Source organism: Trachypithecus francoisi, unplaced genomic scaffold, assembly GCF_009764315.1.
Source record: "Trachypithecus francoisi isolate TF-2019V2 unplaced genomic scaffold, Tfra_2.0 Lachesis_group5, whole genome shotgun sequence".
Taxonomy (NCBI): domain Eukaryota; kingdom Metazoa; phylum Chordata; class Mammalia; order Primates; family Cercopithecidae; genus Trachypithecus; species Trachypithecus francoisi.
Genome location: NW_022681470.1, coordinates 96,791,094 through 96,807,740, shown reverse-complemented (window position 1 = coordinate 96,807,740; position 16,647 = coordinate 96,791,094). Strand labels below are relative to the sequence as shown.

The window sequence follows — 16,647 nt, the reverse complement described above, 5'->3', positions numbered from 1 at the left end:
TGCTGACACTCTGCTATGAAAAATGGATTCAGACATTGCAGGCATGCAAAGCCCTGGCTAGAAAAGCACTGATTTAACTGGGCAAAACTGTGCCCAGTAATTATAAACTTAGAATATATTCCTGTAGAGCCTTCTCCCAATCCTTCAAATAGACACAGCTACAAGGGCAGAACAATTAGAGAAGCCAGACTCCAAGCCTGAATGAAGAGTGTTTTCTCATTTTGCCAGTTCTGTGAGGAAAGCTCTGCTGTGTGCTGGCAAGCTGCCTCTTGGGGAACAAGCATTTCTGAGGGAGCAACAAACATTCTGTCTCAAATTCGGAACTAAAAAAGAACTTTATTTATTGAGGGCAAGGGGATGCAAACAATACAAAAATCAAAAGCTTATCTGGTATTTAACTTTCCTTTCTCAGCTTGTCAAATGGGAGTTTAGATTTTATTTTTACATTTGCTAAGGGTCCTGATCTGCTCATGAAATCCTTCTATGGGGGAAGCTGTGGGGCAGATTCCTTAAGCGACCCTTTGGGACAACTCTTATCAGGGAGGAGGGAATTGCTCGTTTCTGCCTACTTCTTTCCCTTCTGCTTCATGTGTACTACAAAATAGTCATTGCATGCAATGGTGAGGCCCGCAATTAGGGAAAAGAAACTCTGGAAGCCCACTTTGCCATCTCTGCACTGGTCCAGGTCCTTCATTATTTTGTCCACGGCCAGAGGGTCTTTTTGATTCTGAAAAACAAAGAACAAAGGCAAGAAATATGGAAGGTTGCAATGATGGGCTTATTTGATTTGTACTGCTGAGAACTGTGTACATACCTCCCAATTACTTGAGCTCTTGTTTTAGGTCATAAGCAACCTTTGGAGGTCATCTAAATGTATTTTGCTTTTTTTGCCTTGAGGAAGCATTTCAGAAATTTCATATTTAGATTCTGCCTAAGAACCACCCTAAGTTCCTCATTTTGTGGTTTAAACTTACATTCTCTTATTAAAATTTTATTCCCAATAGCATGGTCAAATCCCTTACAAAGGAAACTCCCTATGAAAAGATATTTTGGATTTAGGGAATAAGTTTTAGATCACTGTCCTATGGATTTTAAAGAAGTGCTACTGATGCCATGGATTGTTTTAGGTTTGGAGAAGACAGCTCTCATTCTTCTTGGCACAGCTGAGGCCAAGCTAGTGTGGCTTCATATTGTATTAGCCACGTGATGCTGAGTGAACCACTTGGTGGGCCTTTGTGTATCAACGATGAATTGAGGAGGTTGGACTATGATGTTTCTAGAATCCTTCCATTCTTTGAGTTGGTAAGTCTATGCCATCCTATACTCTTCACTGGATGTTGTACATTGGACCAGTTTCAAAAGGAGTATGTGTGATGGAGTCTCAAACTCCCCACGACTCTCAGTGCCTGGTAAGAATGTGTGGGACAGAGATGGGAAGGCAAGATCCCCTTTGATTTTATCTTGCTTCCATGGTGATTGGCTTCATCACTCGTTTTTGTAGTGATGCTGGTCAGAAGTGGTAAGCTGTGGTTTTTCCTGTAGGGTCCATGCCATCAACCAGAGAGAGAAATATGGCCTGTTTAGGTTGTTAAAGGGCTCAGGTAAAGTATTTATGAATTCTGATGACTATATTCATGAGTGAGGAAAATGATACACAGTGTTTCAAGAGTGCACTAGATGCTTCTAAATAGCACTCAGAAATTCCTAGAAGTATAGCAGCAGCATTTCCCACATAAGCACTGCAAACTCCTACTCTAGCTAAACCTGTTCTATGCAGCTCTTGGTGGGTTTCAGCTAATTCTGGCCTCACCCTCAGCTTCCTGGCTGTGGTCAGAATGAGTGCAATCTGGATGACAGAAGGGGTCTACTTTAGAAACAAAATGCTCTGTTAATGCAGTGAGTGTAGGTGTTTCCGGAATTATGACTGTGTGCCTGGAATAAATTACCCTGCCATGTTTAGTGCTCCACACTACATATACCCTTTATGTGTCTCATGCCACAAAACCTTTAGGAAGAAAGGGTCTGTGTCTTATGTGATACTCACTTGGGCTTCTAACAACACTCTTAACAAATGTTTAGTATACTGAGAATGCCTTTGTCCATAGGACGGGCATTCAATGAGCACATTTTGTCCTTACAATGAGCACAATGAGGCTTACAATGAGCACATTTTGTCCTTGCATCTTAATGCTTGTCTTGAATGGTCACAGAAAGTGAAAGTGACCTTGCAGATAATTATGTCCAGCCCTCTCCAATTTTACAGGGGAGGAAACTGAAGACTAGAGAGATGAAGCAACCTGCCCGTTGTTAGTTAAGGCAGAGCCATATCTTCTAACTCCTGGTCTGGGGCTACATCACAGGACTCTACAAAAGCAGAGGACCTGCATATTCCAGCTCATTCTGGGATCGCATTAGGTAATAACTCTCTGAGAGAGTAGTTAGGCTATTTATGTCTGCTTATTTAACTGATATTGATGATATGTGAATTATAGTAAACTGAAAAGTCTCATATTTATTGATTGCAGGAGTTAGGGGCTTGACTAATGTGCTATTTACGAGGCAGATGACAAGAGGCAGGACCCAACCTTTTACCGTATCTCCTCTCACCCTTTAGAGGTTAATGCATTACTCAACACCAAGCACAGAAACAATCTTTTCAGATGACTACAATTTTGGTAGGGAAAGAAGGGCTTGCATTTCAGCCTACTGTTTTGTCATGCAGTGTTTCACCTTTAATTGAATTCAACAGCCATCTCTCAAGAACCTGGAACATAAAAGGACAACTGTGCCTTGTGGCCCCATGTCCTGAGTCATGTATCTGAGCTAATGGCAGAGTCCTCTTCTCGGTCTTCATGCATCTCTCAGTCTGTCAAAGGTGAGACATAAACTCAAACTGCTCCTGTGCTGTCAGGGCATTATTACGTGAAAAGCAGTTATTTCTGGAGTGATATGTGCCTCTTATTCAGTAGATGACTGACACTGCTCCTTTCAGTATTAGAAAAAGAAAAAACAATCCCTTTATCTGAAGAGATTTAAGAAGGGAGATTCGAGTTGCTCAAAATGGAATGTGACCAGGATGTGGCATCTCCACCACCAGGTTTTTGGACCTGAAGATAGCCATTTTCTGGTTGACTACTCTTTTGTGAAAAGCTTCCTTTCTCCCAACTCTGTCCCCAACATCGTCACAACAGACACAGATAACCAGATGGGATTTTCCAACAAACAGCTCACATTGTAGTTATTTGTATGTAGTCTTATTTCACCTGCAGACTGTAAGCTCCTTGAAGGTTGGTGCTGTGTCTTCGTTACTTTCTGTTTCCTCAATAGTATCTTACAAATAGCAGGTACTCAATATTATTTAATAAATGAATGAATGACCTCATTCCTTCCTTCCTTCCTTCAGGTGACTACATTCATTCATTCATTCACTAGTGGTGACCTCCACCGGGAAGGGATGGAAACAAGAAGGAAAAGGAACTAAGGCCTAGAAGCACTGACTTTTATGTCTGGTTCTTTGTAAGCCTTTCAACACTTACTTCCAAAAATCCAGGGAACTCCTTTTCCATGAGTACTCTCAGGTCCTCCTTTGTTAAGTAGCCTTTATCCCCTGCGAATTTGTGAAATGTAAACATCATGGTTTCCATGGCGTGCTCCATTTGAGACGGCATTTTGGTGTGGTCTGTTGAAGCCTATTAAAGGATGTAAAGAAACAGGGTCTACATTAACTTCTTTTGGCAGACTTTACGAATGAATTTTTTTTTTTTAATTGAAAGATAAAATTGTATGTATTTAACGTGTACAACATGATGTTTTGAGGTATATATACATTGTGGGATGACTGAATCTAGCTAATTAACATATGCATTACCTCACATAGTTAGCACTTTTGTGGTGAGAACACTTAGCCACTCTTAACTATTTGTCAATAATACAATACATTGTTATTAACTACAGTCACATTGTTGTACAGTAGATCTCTTAAACTTATTCCTCCTAACTGAAATTTTGTATCTTTTGACTAACATTGCCTCAACATCACTCCAGTGCAATCACCCCAGCCCATTCTATTCTTCAGTTCTGTGAAATTCAGTGTTTACGATTCCACATGAGTGAGATCATCTGGTAACTGTCTTTCTGTGCTTGGCTTATTTCACTAAACATAATGTCCTCCAGGTTCATCTAGGTGGGTTTACATTAACTTTTAAGCCATATGTATTGCCAGCCTTTTTAGGATAATTGGAATGATGGAGATGAGATCATTCATCTGATCCTCTCCAGCTTTAAAATTCAGTGAATGAATCTAAGAACCAGACCACCCCAGTTTGGGTCTCTTGTTGGTAGAAATAGACACCTCAGGTACTGGTGCTGTAAATAAAGGGGTTTATCTAACTCCAGCTAATTTGCATAAATAACCTAATAAAGAACAGAAACTCTAATCATTTAGAAAAGCAAGATCAGTGTTCCTCTTTTTTTTTTTTTTTTTGAGATGGAGTTTCGCTCTTGTTCCCAGGCTGGAGTGCAGTGGTGTGATCTCGGCTCACTGCAACCTCCGCCTCCCAGGTTCAAGCGATTCTCCTGCCTCAGCCTCCCAGGTAGCTGGGATTACAGGTGCTGCCACTACGCCGGGCTAATTTTTTGTATTTTTGGTAGAGATGGGGTTTTGCCATGTTGGGCAGGCTGGTCTCAAACTCTGACCTCAGGTGATCCGCCCACCTCAGCCTCCCAAAGTGCTGGGATTACAGGCGTGAGCCACTGCGCCCAGCCCAGTGTTCCTCTTTTTAATTGACAAAGCACCTACTGAAAGAACAGATAGTTTATAATTTCTCTTGGCACTAGTAAATGAGATTCTTAGATATGGCTGATACTAACAATACACACAGTCAAGCCTGGTGAATATGAAAACTTCAACCTTCTAAGCTTAACGTGGTAACTTGGTTCAGTCTGATTCTAGGGTATAGAAATCTGCTTACAAATGAATTTATCTGCTGGGTATATGTGTATTCTTTACTAAAGTTCTGAACTTGTTATTTATTGCAGTAAAGACAGTTGCATCTCTGGCAGTAAAATGCAGTTGCTCTACCCAAATAAAAAACTACTCAAAGTCCATTGTCTAGTTCACTTGAGAAGCAACAAGTAATACTATAACCTAACTCATTTGAGGGTCTTCTATATTTTTAGTGACACTATACAGATGAGCTGCTCTCACAGTCTGGGGTACACTGGGAGAGCAAGAGCTTTCATCAGGAAGCATTTATAAGAAAGGAAACATGTCAGATCATTACATTCAGGTATAATGAACTAGGGGTATATGTCTCATCAAGACCCAGTATGTGGTACTTAATAGAATCTCAGTGAATTTTGGCTTAATTGGAAGGAATCATTTGGCCAGAACAGATAAGCTTTGGCTAATATCATCTAAAATCACTACTGGATAGGAAACAGGTGAACACAAATGGAGACTGTAATACAGCACTAAAAAATAAAAACAAATAAATCACAAGAATATGCTTTGAGTTTAGATTGAAGGGCTGGCAGATTCCTCTGCTGAAGAGCTCTAACAGGAACCTGAGACATAATTTGGTCTGGTTCCTGTCTCTGAGAGATGCCTATTCAACACTGATTCTCAAATGCTTTCTTTTACAGAGGAGAAGGTGGAGTTGGTAAACATGAGGATTGAGCAATTAACACTTAAGAATTGTAAATTCTACCCATTAATCTCCAGAAAAGTATGGGAACCAGCAGGCCAAAGAATGCTATAAATCAGAATCTGGCATGAGTCATCTGAAAGGCAGTTAGTTATCTTGGAGAGAGCTGCAAATTAATGCTTCAAGGTCTGTTGTGAGATGAATTCCAGGGGAACCACACCCTTTTCCTTCTCTTCTGACACAGCTCAGATCTGGCTCATCCCCCATCCCTCATATGGGTTTCAGATGGCAGTGGGCTTACAGAGAGTCTGCCTTGCCTGTATTGGTACTGCAAGTCCAGCAATTTAAGAGAACTGAACTGGGCGAGTCACCTCTGGGAGAAGGACATGGGATCTCACCCCAGTTCTTAAATAACTCAGGAAGGAGTCAGACACCACAGAGGTTTAAAAATAACTGTGCTCAAGTTCAGAGCAGCAGAGCACTTCAGGATCAATTCCCAAAGATCCCAGAAATTGGATCTGGGTGGGGTACCTAGTTTACCTTTTTCAGATGACAGGGCAGAAGGAAACTGCAGAATTAAGAAAGGGAATGCAGCAGGGTAAGGACCTCTAAATTTTAAAAAGGCGAATTTAGGAGCTCCTAAGAAATATAAGTTGTCAGTTGAGGCAATCCTGGCCACCCTTGAGTATCTTCTTCAAGAGAGCAAGTGAGTGCTCAGGTCTGAAGTCACTCAGTCCCATGTCTCTCTTGCCCACAGCCATTACGAAGTGATGGAGCTTCCCTCTCTGAAGTTACATCCTTCTTCCACTGGGTCCTCCCCTCCCCTCCTCCCCCAGCAGTTTTATTCAGTGGATGGATTGTGAATACTGCAGCCAGCTGACTCCCTATGTGTCCAGTAGACCTTCTGCAATAAGGATGCAGAGCAGGGTCTAGCCAGGAGGTGAAAATAGCATTGAAAATTAGGGGAGAAGCCTTTGTCTCCTCAGTAACCAGTGCCCCAAAGGGCACTGACCAGGGCCACAGCAAGGAACTCTGTTTTGAAGGAGCTGCACACTGGCTTTAAAATAAGACAAAGGAAAGGGGGAAATGTTGTGAATAAAACTGTTCTCTTGGCTAGAGGATGAATCATGACTGCAGCCAACAGTTACCCGATTGAGTCAGCCCTGCCTAGCCCTCCGTTCTTGGGTAGGGCTTGCCTGGGCAGGGCTGTCTGCAACACTGACTGTTAGCCGCTAAAACTGAAGCTCTTCAGGGACTTCAATCTGGCATTTCCACCCTCGCCTAGCCACCCTGCAAGCTCTTTTCCTGGGTAGATGTGGGCTTCCTGCATCCTGATTAGACACACTTTGACAGGAGGGCTCCGGGCTGGGGTTGAGAGGCAGCAGTGTCCTTTCTATTCCCAATAACTTACTCTTGTACCTGAAACATTCAATTCCATTTAATTGTTTACTCGTCTGAGATTTAAGCTTCTCTTGATCAAGAACTACAAATTATTCTGCTTTTATTCATGGAGCACTACATAACATGGTTTATTATGCATAAATGAACCACACAATCCCTTGGGCAGTAGCTGAGGTACAGGTGTCATGACCCAGGACTAGGCTGAAAGCCTTGTAGCTCAGAGCTCAGAAGGACAAGGTGAGAGCTGGGAAGGGCCAGGGAAAGGGGCCCCAAAAGTGTTCAACTATGAACGGAACAGCAGAGTACACAGGAGTGCACATTCCATATGCAAAAGGAAAAATACGTGTCCTGCTAAACAGGTCTAGTCAGAATGACATGACTGTGCCCCTTCTCTTCTAACACTTGCTGTTTTCTCATGTTTCATTCATCCTGTCTTCTACTTTATGCTTTTCTAGTGCTGGTATCTCTCACTGCTGAGCTCCACAGGATATAATAGCCTTGCTGTCCACTCACCTTTTATTGAATTATTCTATTCTGATGCCTATACATGCCCTCTACGCATTTGCCTGAGCAACAAGTCTTAAGAAGGGAGGCTGAGACATCTTTCTCTGCATAGTTTTCTCTACAGAAAACAATTCTGGACTCCACAAATGTAGTTACCATAGGAGGAATTCAATTTTCCATTTTTGGTTCTCCTACCCTGAGCACCTACTTTGAATGTCCCAGACATGGTGTTAGGCATGAGGGTGTTCACACACACATGCACCCACGCACACACACAAAGCTCTCCATGGTGCTTGCCTTTGAGGAGTTCACCAGCTAACGGAATACTATTAAAGCATTTGGCCTGAATTCTAGTTATCTATGTTTCTGTTTCTTTCCTCACTAGGTTGCAGGTTTTCTGAGCAGGGTCCGAGTAGCCAGTGCCCCAGCCCTCATAGAGCCTGCTCAATGAATTGTTAAGAAATTGATAATAATGTATTTTGGTTTTCCTGGGAGTAGCAGGGAAGCAGGAGTCCTCCTCAGAAAAGTATCTGCTCCTGACTCAAATGTTTGCTTTGGACCTATGCCCAGATCCTGGCTGCAGTTTCAAAGAGGACACTTCTGAAGAGTGAGTGGGACTCACTCTTTGCTCCTCTGTATCTTGTCCATCCCCTAGTTTTCTTACAGCCCACCCAGAAAATAAACAGCAGGGCATCAGTAAAAACAAACATCTGTTATTTAAAGTGTTTGAGGTTTCTTTCCTTTTGCTTTAGAAATTTTGGATTTTTAAAAATTGAACCCAGAAGGCATTCCCGAATTTGATCTCTGAAGGAAATTCAGAAAAAATGAGTTGAAGCAATGAATCTGGATCCAATCTATCTCTCTCACCTCTCACCAAATAAAACTTGCCCACTAAAGAATTGGGCAGCAAAGGAAAGTGTCAGATGCAATTCAATAGGAAGAAAGATCTTGGAAGAAACCTCCTCCAATCTAACTGAGTACATCAATTTTTCCTTAAAGAATGCTTAGGCATCTGCCAGGCACGGTGGCTCAAGCCTGTAATCCCAGCACTTTGGGAGGCCGAGGCGGGTGGATCACGAGGTCAGGAGATCGAGACCATCCTGGCTAACACCGTGAAACCCCGTCTCTACTAAAAAATACAAAAAACTAGCAGGGCGAGGTGGCGGGTGCCTGTAGTCCCAGCTACTCGGGAGGCTGAGGCAGGAGAATGGTGTAAACCCGGGAGGCGGAGCTTGCAGTGAGCTGAGATCCGGTCACTGCACTGCAGCCTGGGCCACAGAGCGAGACTCCGTCTCAAAAAAAAAAAAAAAAAAAAAAAAAAAAAAGAATGCTTAGGCAAGGCATCATCTTCATCAGCCAACATAGCTATTGTCACAACTGCTGTTAAATCCTTTGGTAGGATGGGTGGTACATATTTAGCAAAGGGATAGAAAGTGCTGAAAATTGTGTAAAAGAAGTAAATTCTCTTCTTGCTTTTGATGTGAGATTCCTAAATTTGTTGAGTCCCCAGAAAAATGAGAAACTTTTTTTTTTTTTGAGAGGGAGTCTTGCTCTGTCGCCAGGGCTGGAGTGCAGTGGCCGGATCTCAGCTCACTGCAAGCTCCGCCTCCCGGGTTCACGCCATTCTCCTGCCTCAGCCTCCCGAGTAGCTGGGACTACAGACGCCCGCCACCTCGCCCGGCTAGTTTTTTGTATTTTTTAGTAGAGACGGGGTTTCACAGTGTTCGCCAGGATGGTCTCGATCTCCTGACCTCGTGATCCGCCCGTCTCGGCCTCCCAAAGTGCTGGGATTACAGGCTTGAGCCACCGCGCCCGGCCGAGAAACTTAAGATGTTAAAATTTTAGTCCAGCACTTTGAGTGCTAATTTATACATTATAACCCTGAAAGAATTCCATTGTTTCTCTCAACTTTACGCTTTAAAAGACTGGACTGTGTCCAAGGGTATACCAAGTGGGTTGTGCTCTACAAAAGTCACATTTTTTGAACTGTCAGTAGAAAGCAGGGAGGCACGCAGTCTCAGCTCCACCCAGCTCAGGCCTAACCTCACTGGAGTGGCTGCTTAGGAGGCTGGCCAGAGGCCAGCACACTAGAGGAAAGGGGCCTTTCTGATATGTCTGAGAAAAGCTAGGAAGAGCATCACCTAGAAAGCAGAGTGAGACCCAAAAATTGCTTCATACCCAGTAGACCAAAAAAACCGGAAGAACCGAAATAAGAAACTCTAAATGGTGGATCAAGGGCCACAGTGAAGAAACTACCCTCTGGCCGTGAAGGAACAAATACACCATTTGCACGGGATGATTAAACAGAAACTGGATAGGAATCTGTGGGGGCAGGGCCGATTAAGAAACTTCCAATAAGTTATATCAACTCATTCCCATTCCAACCCCTGGCATTATCTTTTGCAATTTGCTGCAACATGTTGGAGGCAAAGATCACTGACTGGGTGTTTCCATGAGCCTGGCCTCACCTAAAACACACAACATAAAACTCCACTCCTGGAGACTGAAACTCAAGCTTCTGGGGAAAAATATCCGCAACAACTGCAAACCTCTTAACGGGAAAGGCTACCTTCCAAGTAAGGCTGAGGCAGGCTGCCAGGCGCATACTGGCCGATAACGAAAAGCGGTCTCGCCAAGGCCCTACAGATCTAATTATCTGCCCTCACCCGAAATTCAGTCAAGAAACCTCTCCTGCAGACTGGCGGCCAGTCCAGGTGTGACTCACTTCCTCTTGGAAAATGCCCTCTGAGATGGCACAGTTCTCCTTTTCCTTCAGGGAGTGTTCTGTCCAAATCATCCACCGAGAGTATCTGCAACCGGCCACACCCACATGGTCTCACAGCTGAGTCACAGGCCTCAGACCACTAGGAGAATCCTGGAGCCCTTTGTGCTAACCACGCCCTGCAGAAGCTCTCGCAGGGACAGAACCGGGTGGGGGCGGAAGGCGGGGTGGGCTTAATGCATCCCAGAATCTGGCTTAGGGCTCCCCTGTGCTGGCCTGGCTTGGAGCGCTCTGCATTCCACCCCCAGCCAACAAGGCAGAACTCCTGGTTTCACTTAGGCAGAGCTGGACTAAGGCTGGACAGGGCAGCAGTGTCCACGGCTAGGGGCAGCGCCATTCCTTCGGCCAAAGCACAGGTGGTGAACCAAGTACCAATGGCACGTCTGTCTGTCTCACTGCGCCGGGCCAAATTAATCTATGATTGGAAGATCCTTCATCAAGCCTGCTCTTCCACCATCTCTTTCTGGTTCCACTTATTAAGATAGCAGGGGAACCCTTTCAGTAGAGAAACCACGTCACACAGGGCCCTCTCCCACACATCCCAGCCAAACTGCTTTAGAAAGAAAACAAGTGGACCTCCCTCCCTCGGCAGGAAGACCCTTCCTGTCGAGCAGACAACAGGAAGCCCCAACCTGAAACGCCTGTTTGGCCGAGGGACTAAGGGGTACGGAAGGGACGCCCCCAGCTGCCTACTTTTCCTACCCGCGCCTGGTTGGGCCGTCCAGCTGGGACGAGGTACTAACATGCAGACCCAGCCTGCGGGCGGAACCCACCAAGAAACACACCAGCCAGGGCAGGGGCGTGCAGGAGGGGTTCGGTAACCCGAGAGACAAATGGGAAAGCAGGAAAGGTGGGAGTAAAGCAAGGCAAACATAAAGGGAGGAGGGAAGAGGTTCAGGGGCTCCAACACCACGGTCCCCTCCTAAAGAGCAAGTGTCCCCTCCTCCGGTACGCGCGGGTCTGGGGGTGGCCGCGCCCGGGCCGGGAAGGGGCGCTGCTGGCCTCGTCTGGGTGTGGCCCAAAGCACTAAGCAGTGGATTCCCCACCAGCCGCTCCCCACCCAGCCCCGCGGTGCCCGGGACGCCCCGTGAAGCCGGATGCGGGGGTTTCCCCGGGCAGCAGGTCCGGGGCTGGGGACTACTCAGGAGGGGCGTGTGGGCCACGCGGAACTCACCTTGGCCGAGGCGCGGCGGACGCTGGGCGAGCTGTACGCGGGGCGGCGAGGCGAGCGCGGCGGGCTGTGCGCCTTCCTTAGTACGTGCGGCGGGTGGGGAGAGGGAGGTGGCGCGGAGCGGGTGGAGCCTGGCGGGCGCTCGACAGGGCGCTCCCCAGCCCTGTCTCCTCCCCCTCTTCCTGCCCCCTACTCCCCCAACCCTGGGCGCGCGGCCCACGCCCTGCCCTCGCTACCGGACCAGCCTAGCTGAGGCCTCGCCCGCCCCAGACAGAGCGTTCTTGTAAACTTCTCTTCAGTAGGAACGGTCCTGCTCTCGAATATTTCAGGGCATCCCCACCCTGCGCCTGCCCTTCCTCTCGGGTTTGGTTTTAGAAAGTGTAGAAATCAAAGAACCCGGCCGTCCTGCGGGTGGGGCACGCTGGCGCAGAACCAAAGGTAACCGGCTCTGTGAGTCTAGGACTTACTTGCTGGATGACCCTGCAGGGAGTGGCACGTGGAGACCTATCAACCTCAGAGGCATTATCAGATTAGCCCTAGGAGGTCCGTCCGGGGGTCTCGGCGGCCTGCACCCGTGGAGGGGCGGCACCTCCCCAAAAGCCGGGCTCCCCGCCGGCCCGCGAGGTGCCGCAGGGAGGGTGCGGTTTGGCTTGTCAGCACCCAGAGCGTCACAAACCCTTTGTTGAACAGGGGATTTTCCCCTCTTTATGTGGCTTCACTTGATCAATAGTTCAGTTTCAGTGTGGCTAATAGTGTTAAAAACTGGCCGGGCGCGGTGGCTCATGCCTGTAATCCCAGCACTTTGGGAGGCCGAGGCGGGCGGATCACCTCAGGTCGGGAGTTCAAGACCAGCCTGGCCAACATGGTGAAACCTTGTCTCTACTGATAAAAAAATTAGCCGAGAGTGGTGGTGCGCGCCACCAGGAGACTGAGGCATGAGAATCGCTTGAACCCGTGAGGCAGAGGTTGCTGTGAGCCGAGATCGCACCACTGCACTCCAGCTTGGGTGACAGAGTGAGACTCTGTCTCAAAAAAAAAGTTAAAAACTAAGTTTCCAAGTCATTATGCTGTGGTCCTTAAAAGTCCTTTAGAATAATTTTCTGGAATAAATTTAGAGAAAACCTAAGTGTTTCCTAGGGGATGCTTACCAACTGCTCGCCCCTCTCCCTCGCCCCCTTTTATTTTAATTGTGACTTAGGGTTAAATACAAACTACTAGCAGCTGTTGGTGGAAAGGAGCCCAATGCCAAACTCTGGGGTTTTCCTTTGTTCCCACGGGAGGCCTTGGGAGGAATGAGTGATCCCAAAGGAATGAGCAGACTTGGGGAATCCTCCAAGTGCCACCTCTGACTAATCTTGGCTGTTGCCAGGAAAACCCAACTTGGATTTCAGCTATTACTTTCCCTGCGATCCTGGTGCTGACTATTCAAGGGGACAGCTCTTCGAGATTTTCCTGTATACAGTACTTCCCAGTCCCCAGGTCACAGTCACCAGTGGAGGAAATCTTGAATCCCTTTTGTTGCAGGGATTGCAGTGCGACTGGGTTTAGAACGTGAATGCATGGGTTTGCATTTCTTCATCTGGTCCACAGACCTTAGGAGTGCTTTAGTGTATGTGGTAGGCCTGGGAATTCAGGGATCTCTTCCTTTGAAGAGTTCCAAGTATTGGGACTTAGATAAGCAAACAATTAAAATCCAGTGTGCTCAGTGAATGGTAGAGGATACTATGGATACTAGGAGAACACTGAGGAGGGGCTTCCAAGTCCTCTTGGAGTGGTCACAGGATAATTTCTGCAGGAAGCAACATTGGGTAGAAATTTGAAAACAACAATAACACTTATTGTAACTTTTTAATCTGTACAAAGATTTCATTCTTAGAAGGCTTGGAAAATATATAATGTATAAAAAATGATTTATAAATACATGAGCCAAAGATAAACATTTTCATATTTCTTTCTAGTCTTTTTATGCATACGTAACAAATATTTGCATAATTGTGATCATACTGATTATAAAATTAAGTACAGTCATTCACTGCATAACAATGTTTGAGCCAGTGATGGATCATGCATTCAACAGTGGTCCCATAAGATTATAATAGAGCTAAAAAATTCCATTTGCCTAGTGACCTTGTAGCTGTCTAGCGCAATACTTTACTCATGTGTTGTGGTGATGCTGGTGTAAACAAACTACTGTGCTGCCAGTTGTATAAAAATATATAGCACATACCAATTATATGTAGTATGCAATACTTGATAATGGTAATAAATGACTATGTTACTGCTTTATGTATTCACTACATTATACTTTTCATCATTATTTTAGAGTGTACTCCTGCTACTTATTAAAAAACAGTAAAACTTCAAAAAAAAAGTTTTAAAAAGAGCCTCAGGCAGGTCTTTCAGGAGGTATTCCAGAAGAAGGCGTTGTTATCATAGCAGATGTGTGTTGCCCTGAAGACCTTTCAGGGGACAAGATGTGGAAGTGAAAGACAGTGATATTGATGATCCTGACCCTGTGCAGGCATAGGCTAATACATGTGTTTGTGTCTTAGTTTTGTGTGTGTGTGTGTGTGTGTGTGTGTGTCTTAGTTTTTAACAAAAAACTTAAAAAATAAAAAAATAAAAATTTTAAAAATAGAAAAAACTTACAGAAGAAGGATATAAAGAAAGAAAACATTTTCTACAGCTGTACAATGTGTGCTTTAAACTAAGTGTTATTACAAAAGAGTCAAATATTTAAAGAATTTACAGGTTAGGCTGGGTGCGGTGGCTCACACCTGTGATCTCAGCACTTTGGGAGGCCCAGGCGGGCGGATCATGAGGTCAAGAGGTCAAGACGATTCTGGCCAACATGGGGAAACCCCGTTTCTACGGAGAAAGAACTAGCCGGGCGTGGTGGCACGTGCCTGTAGTCCCAGCTACTTGGGAGGCTGAGGCAAGAGAATTGCTTGAACCCAGGAGGAGGAGGTTGCAGTGAGCCGAGGTTGCGCCAGTGCACTCCAGCCTGGAGACACAGTGAGACTCCATCTCAAAAAAAAAAAAAAGCAGAAAAAAGAATTTCCAAGTTTTTAACGTAAATTTATAGTAATCTAAAGTTAATTTATTATTATTATTATTTTGGTTTTTTGAGACAGGGGCTGCCTCTGTCGCCCAGGCTAGAGTGCAGCAGTATAATCTCGGTTCACTGCAACCTCCGCCTCCCTGGTTCAAGTGCTTCTTGTCCCTCAGCCACTCGAGTAGCTGGGATTACAGGCATATTCCACAGCACCTGGCTAATTTCTGTTTTTTTAGTAGAGATGGGGTTTCACCAAGTTGGCCGGGCTGGTCTCAAACTCTTGGCCTCATGTGATTCACCCATCTTGGCCTCCCAAAGTGCTGGGATTATAGGCATTAGCCACTGCATCTGACCAGGTTAATTTATTATTGATAAAAGAAAAACTGTTTTAAACATAGTGTAACCTTAAGTGTACAGTGTTTCTAAAGTCTACAGTAATGTACAGTAGTGTCCTAGGCCCTTACATTCACTCACTACTCACTCACTGACTCACCCAGAGCAACTTCCAGTCCTGCAAGTTCCATTCATGGTACGTGTCCTATCTGTACAGCATTTTAAATCTTTTATACCATATTTTTACTACACTTTTTCCATGTTTAGGTACACACATACTTACCATTGTGTTATAATTGCCTACAGTATGCTATTTAGGGTTGTAGTGTAGGAGCCCTCAACTGTACCATACAGCCTAGGTGTGTAGTAGACTACACCATCTAGGTTTGTACAAGTACATTCTGTGATGATTGCAGGATGCAATCGTGTAAGGGCACATTTCTCAGAATGTATCCTCATCATTAAGTGACATCTGACTGTTTCTATTTTTGTCCCATACTCTTTCCTTTTGTTCTTACTCTTTCCTATGTTACTAAGTATTTATCAAGAACATGTGTTTATTCATTTCCTGATTCTTTTCACCTTTTTATTTGACAAGTAACTGTTCAACTGTACTGTACTGTGGCTTCTCTTTTCTCTCTTCTCCAATCTGCCAGCAGGGCTCTGAGGCCTGAGTCATCTCCAGGAGGATGCTGCAGGGTTTCTAAGACATTGTGCTAAGTACTGGGAGTACAGTGGTAAAAATGGTCAGCACATCTTGCTCTTCCTGTCCTCATATGGTTTCTTAATGACTCTATGTACTGGCAGGTCCATAAAGCTTCAAGTATCAGCCATGCTTATAGTCTTTCTAGGAAAAGGGATCCTAGGCAGTTCTTTCTCCAGGAAGTAGTTATACCTTGTCAACCACATGCATACAGTGAAGCCAGCTCTGCTTCCCTAGTGACAGCTGATGGCACCAGGGACCAGTGCCTAAGCCCGAGCTGCCCAGCAAGGATAGTGTCCTAGCAGGAGGGTAGCCAACTGAATGGCCATTGGAGGAATGAGAGCAGAGGCCCCATCCATGTGATCTCTGAAATGATGAGAAGGCAATGTTCAAATCTTCTGCCAGGGCTGAGGTAGGTTCCAATGTACAAAATGCTGGGAGGTGGAGAGATTGATCCACTGGTTAGGCAGTATTGGGTATTTTACCACTTCTCCATGTGGCACAGCCACAAAATCCTGTTACCCTGTGGTTCTCAACTTTTTTGGGTTTGTGGCTATGGCACAGAAGGTGGGCTATCTACCAGAAATGTGTGTTCCTCTTTTCATGGTGTAGAGTTTTGGCCGCTCAGCTGGGGATTGTATTCCTACCACCTCATGCCCCTAGGTAGAACTATGTGACTAGCCACCAACACAATGGGACTGGAAGTGATATGTGTCACTTGCAGGCCAAGGCAGTAAAGAGGTGACTTTTCTGTATTCTTTCTCTCCACCTGCCAGAACTCCAAGGTTCTAAGGATGGAAGAGTCATAGTTGGAAAGAGCCTGGGTACCTGAATCACTGCATGGAGGAAAATCACTTGCTGAACAGGAACATCCTCATTGGACTAGCTATGTGGGTGAGAAAGAACCTTGCAATTTGAGTGTTTATTTGCTACAGCATAACCTTAACAAAGTGCTAGTATTGAGTGCTAGTATTTTTGGCAGCACATTTGAAAGGATTAATATGCATGTGTAGTAATTACACTATTAAACTGACGACACCTCAGCATAGTGTC

The 16,647-nt window shown here is 45.2% G+C and overlaps 1 protein-coding gene and 1 long non-coding RNA gene across 3 annotated transcripts in view; one reads left to right on the top strand and one right to left on the bottom strand.

Annotated features, from left to right (window-relative positions):
- Positions 1-316: 316 nt before the first annotated feature.
- On the bottom strand, positions 317-12,106 carry S100A10 (S100 calcium binding protein A10). 2 transcript variants are annotated; one of them, XM_033200415.1, is made up of 3 exons: positions 11,507-11,855; positions 3,537-3,689; positions 317-727 (listed from the first exon to the last, which is right to left on the bottom strand). In XM_033200415.1, the coding sequence occupies exons 2-3, from the start codon at positions 3,666-3,668 to the stop codon at positions 566-568; spliced, it is 294 nt and encodes a 97-aa protein (XP_033056306.1). In that variant the 5' UTR covers positions 3,669-3,689; positions 11,507-11,855; the 3' UTR covers positions 317-565. The 2 variants fall into 2 exon arrangements, with proteins under 2 accessions (XP_033056306.1, XP_033056307.1); XM_033200416.1 differs by lacking the exon at positions 11,507-11,855 and adding an exon at positions 11,971-12,106 and having other exon boundaries at positions 320-727.
- The window catches only part of LOC117076654, a 19,306-nt gene continuing 13,541 nt past the window's right edge, over positions 10,883-16,647 (top strand). The window contains exons 1-2 of the long non-coding RNA XR_004434436.1: positions 10,883-10,996; positions 16,371-16,488. This is a non-coding gene — a long non-coding RNA (uncharacterized LOC117076654). The remainder of the gene's footprint in view (positions 10,997-16,370; positions 16,489-16,647) is intronic.

Bases quoted from the DNA above. Each gene is read 5' to 3' on its own strand.
- S100A10 (XM_033200416.1), bottom strand. From the start codon at position 3,668: ATGCCGTCTCAAATGGAGCACGCCATGGAAACCATGATGTTTACATTT. The intron at 728-3,536 runs GTAAGTGTTGAA...TTTGTTTTTCAG, and splicing joins AGTTCCCTGGATTTTTGGAA to AATCAAAAAGACCCTCTGGC.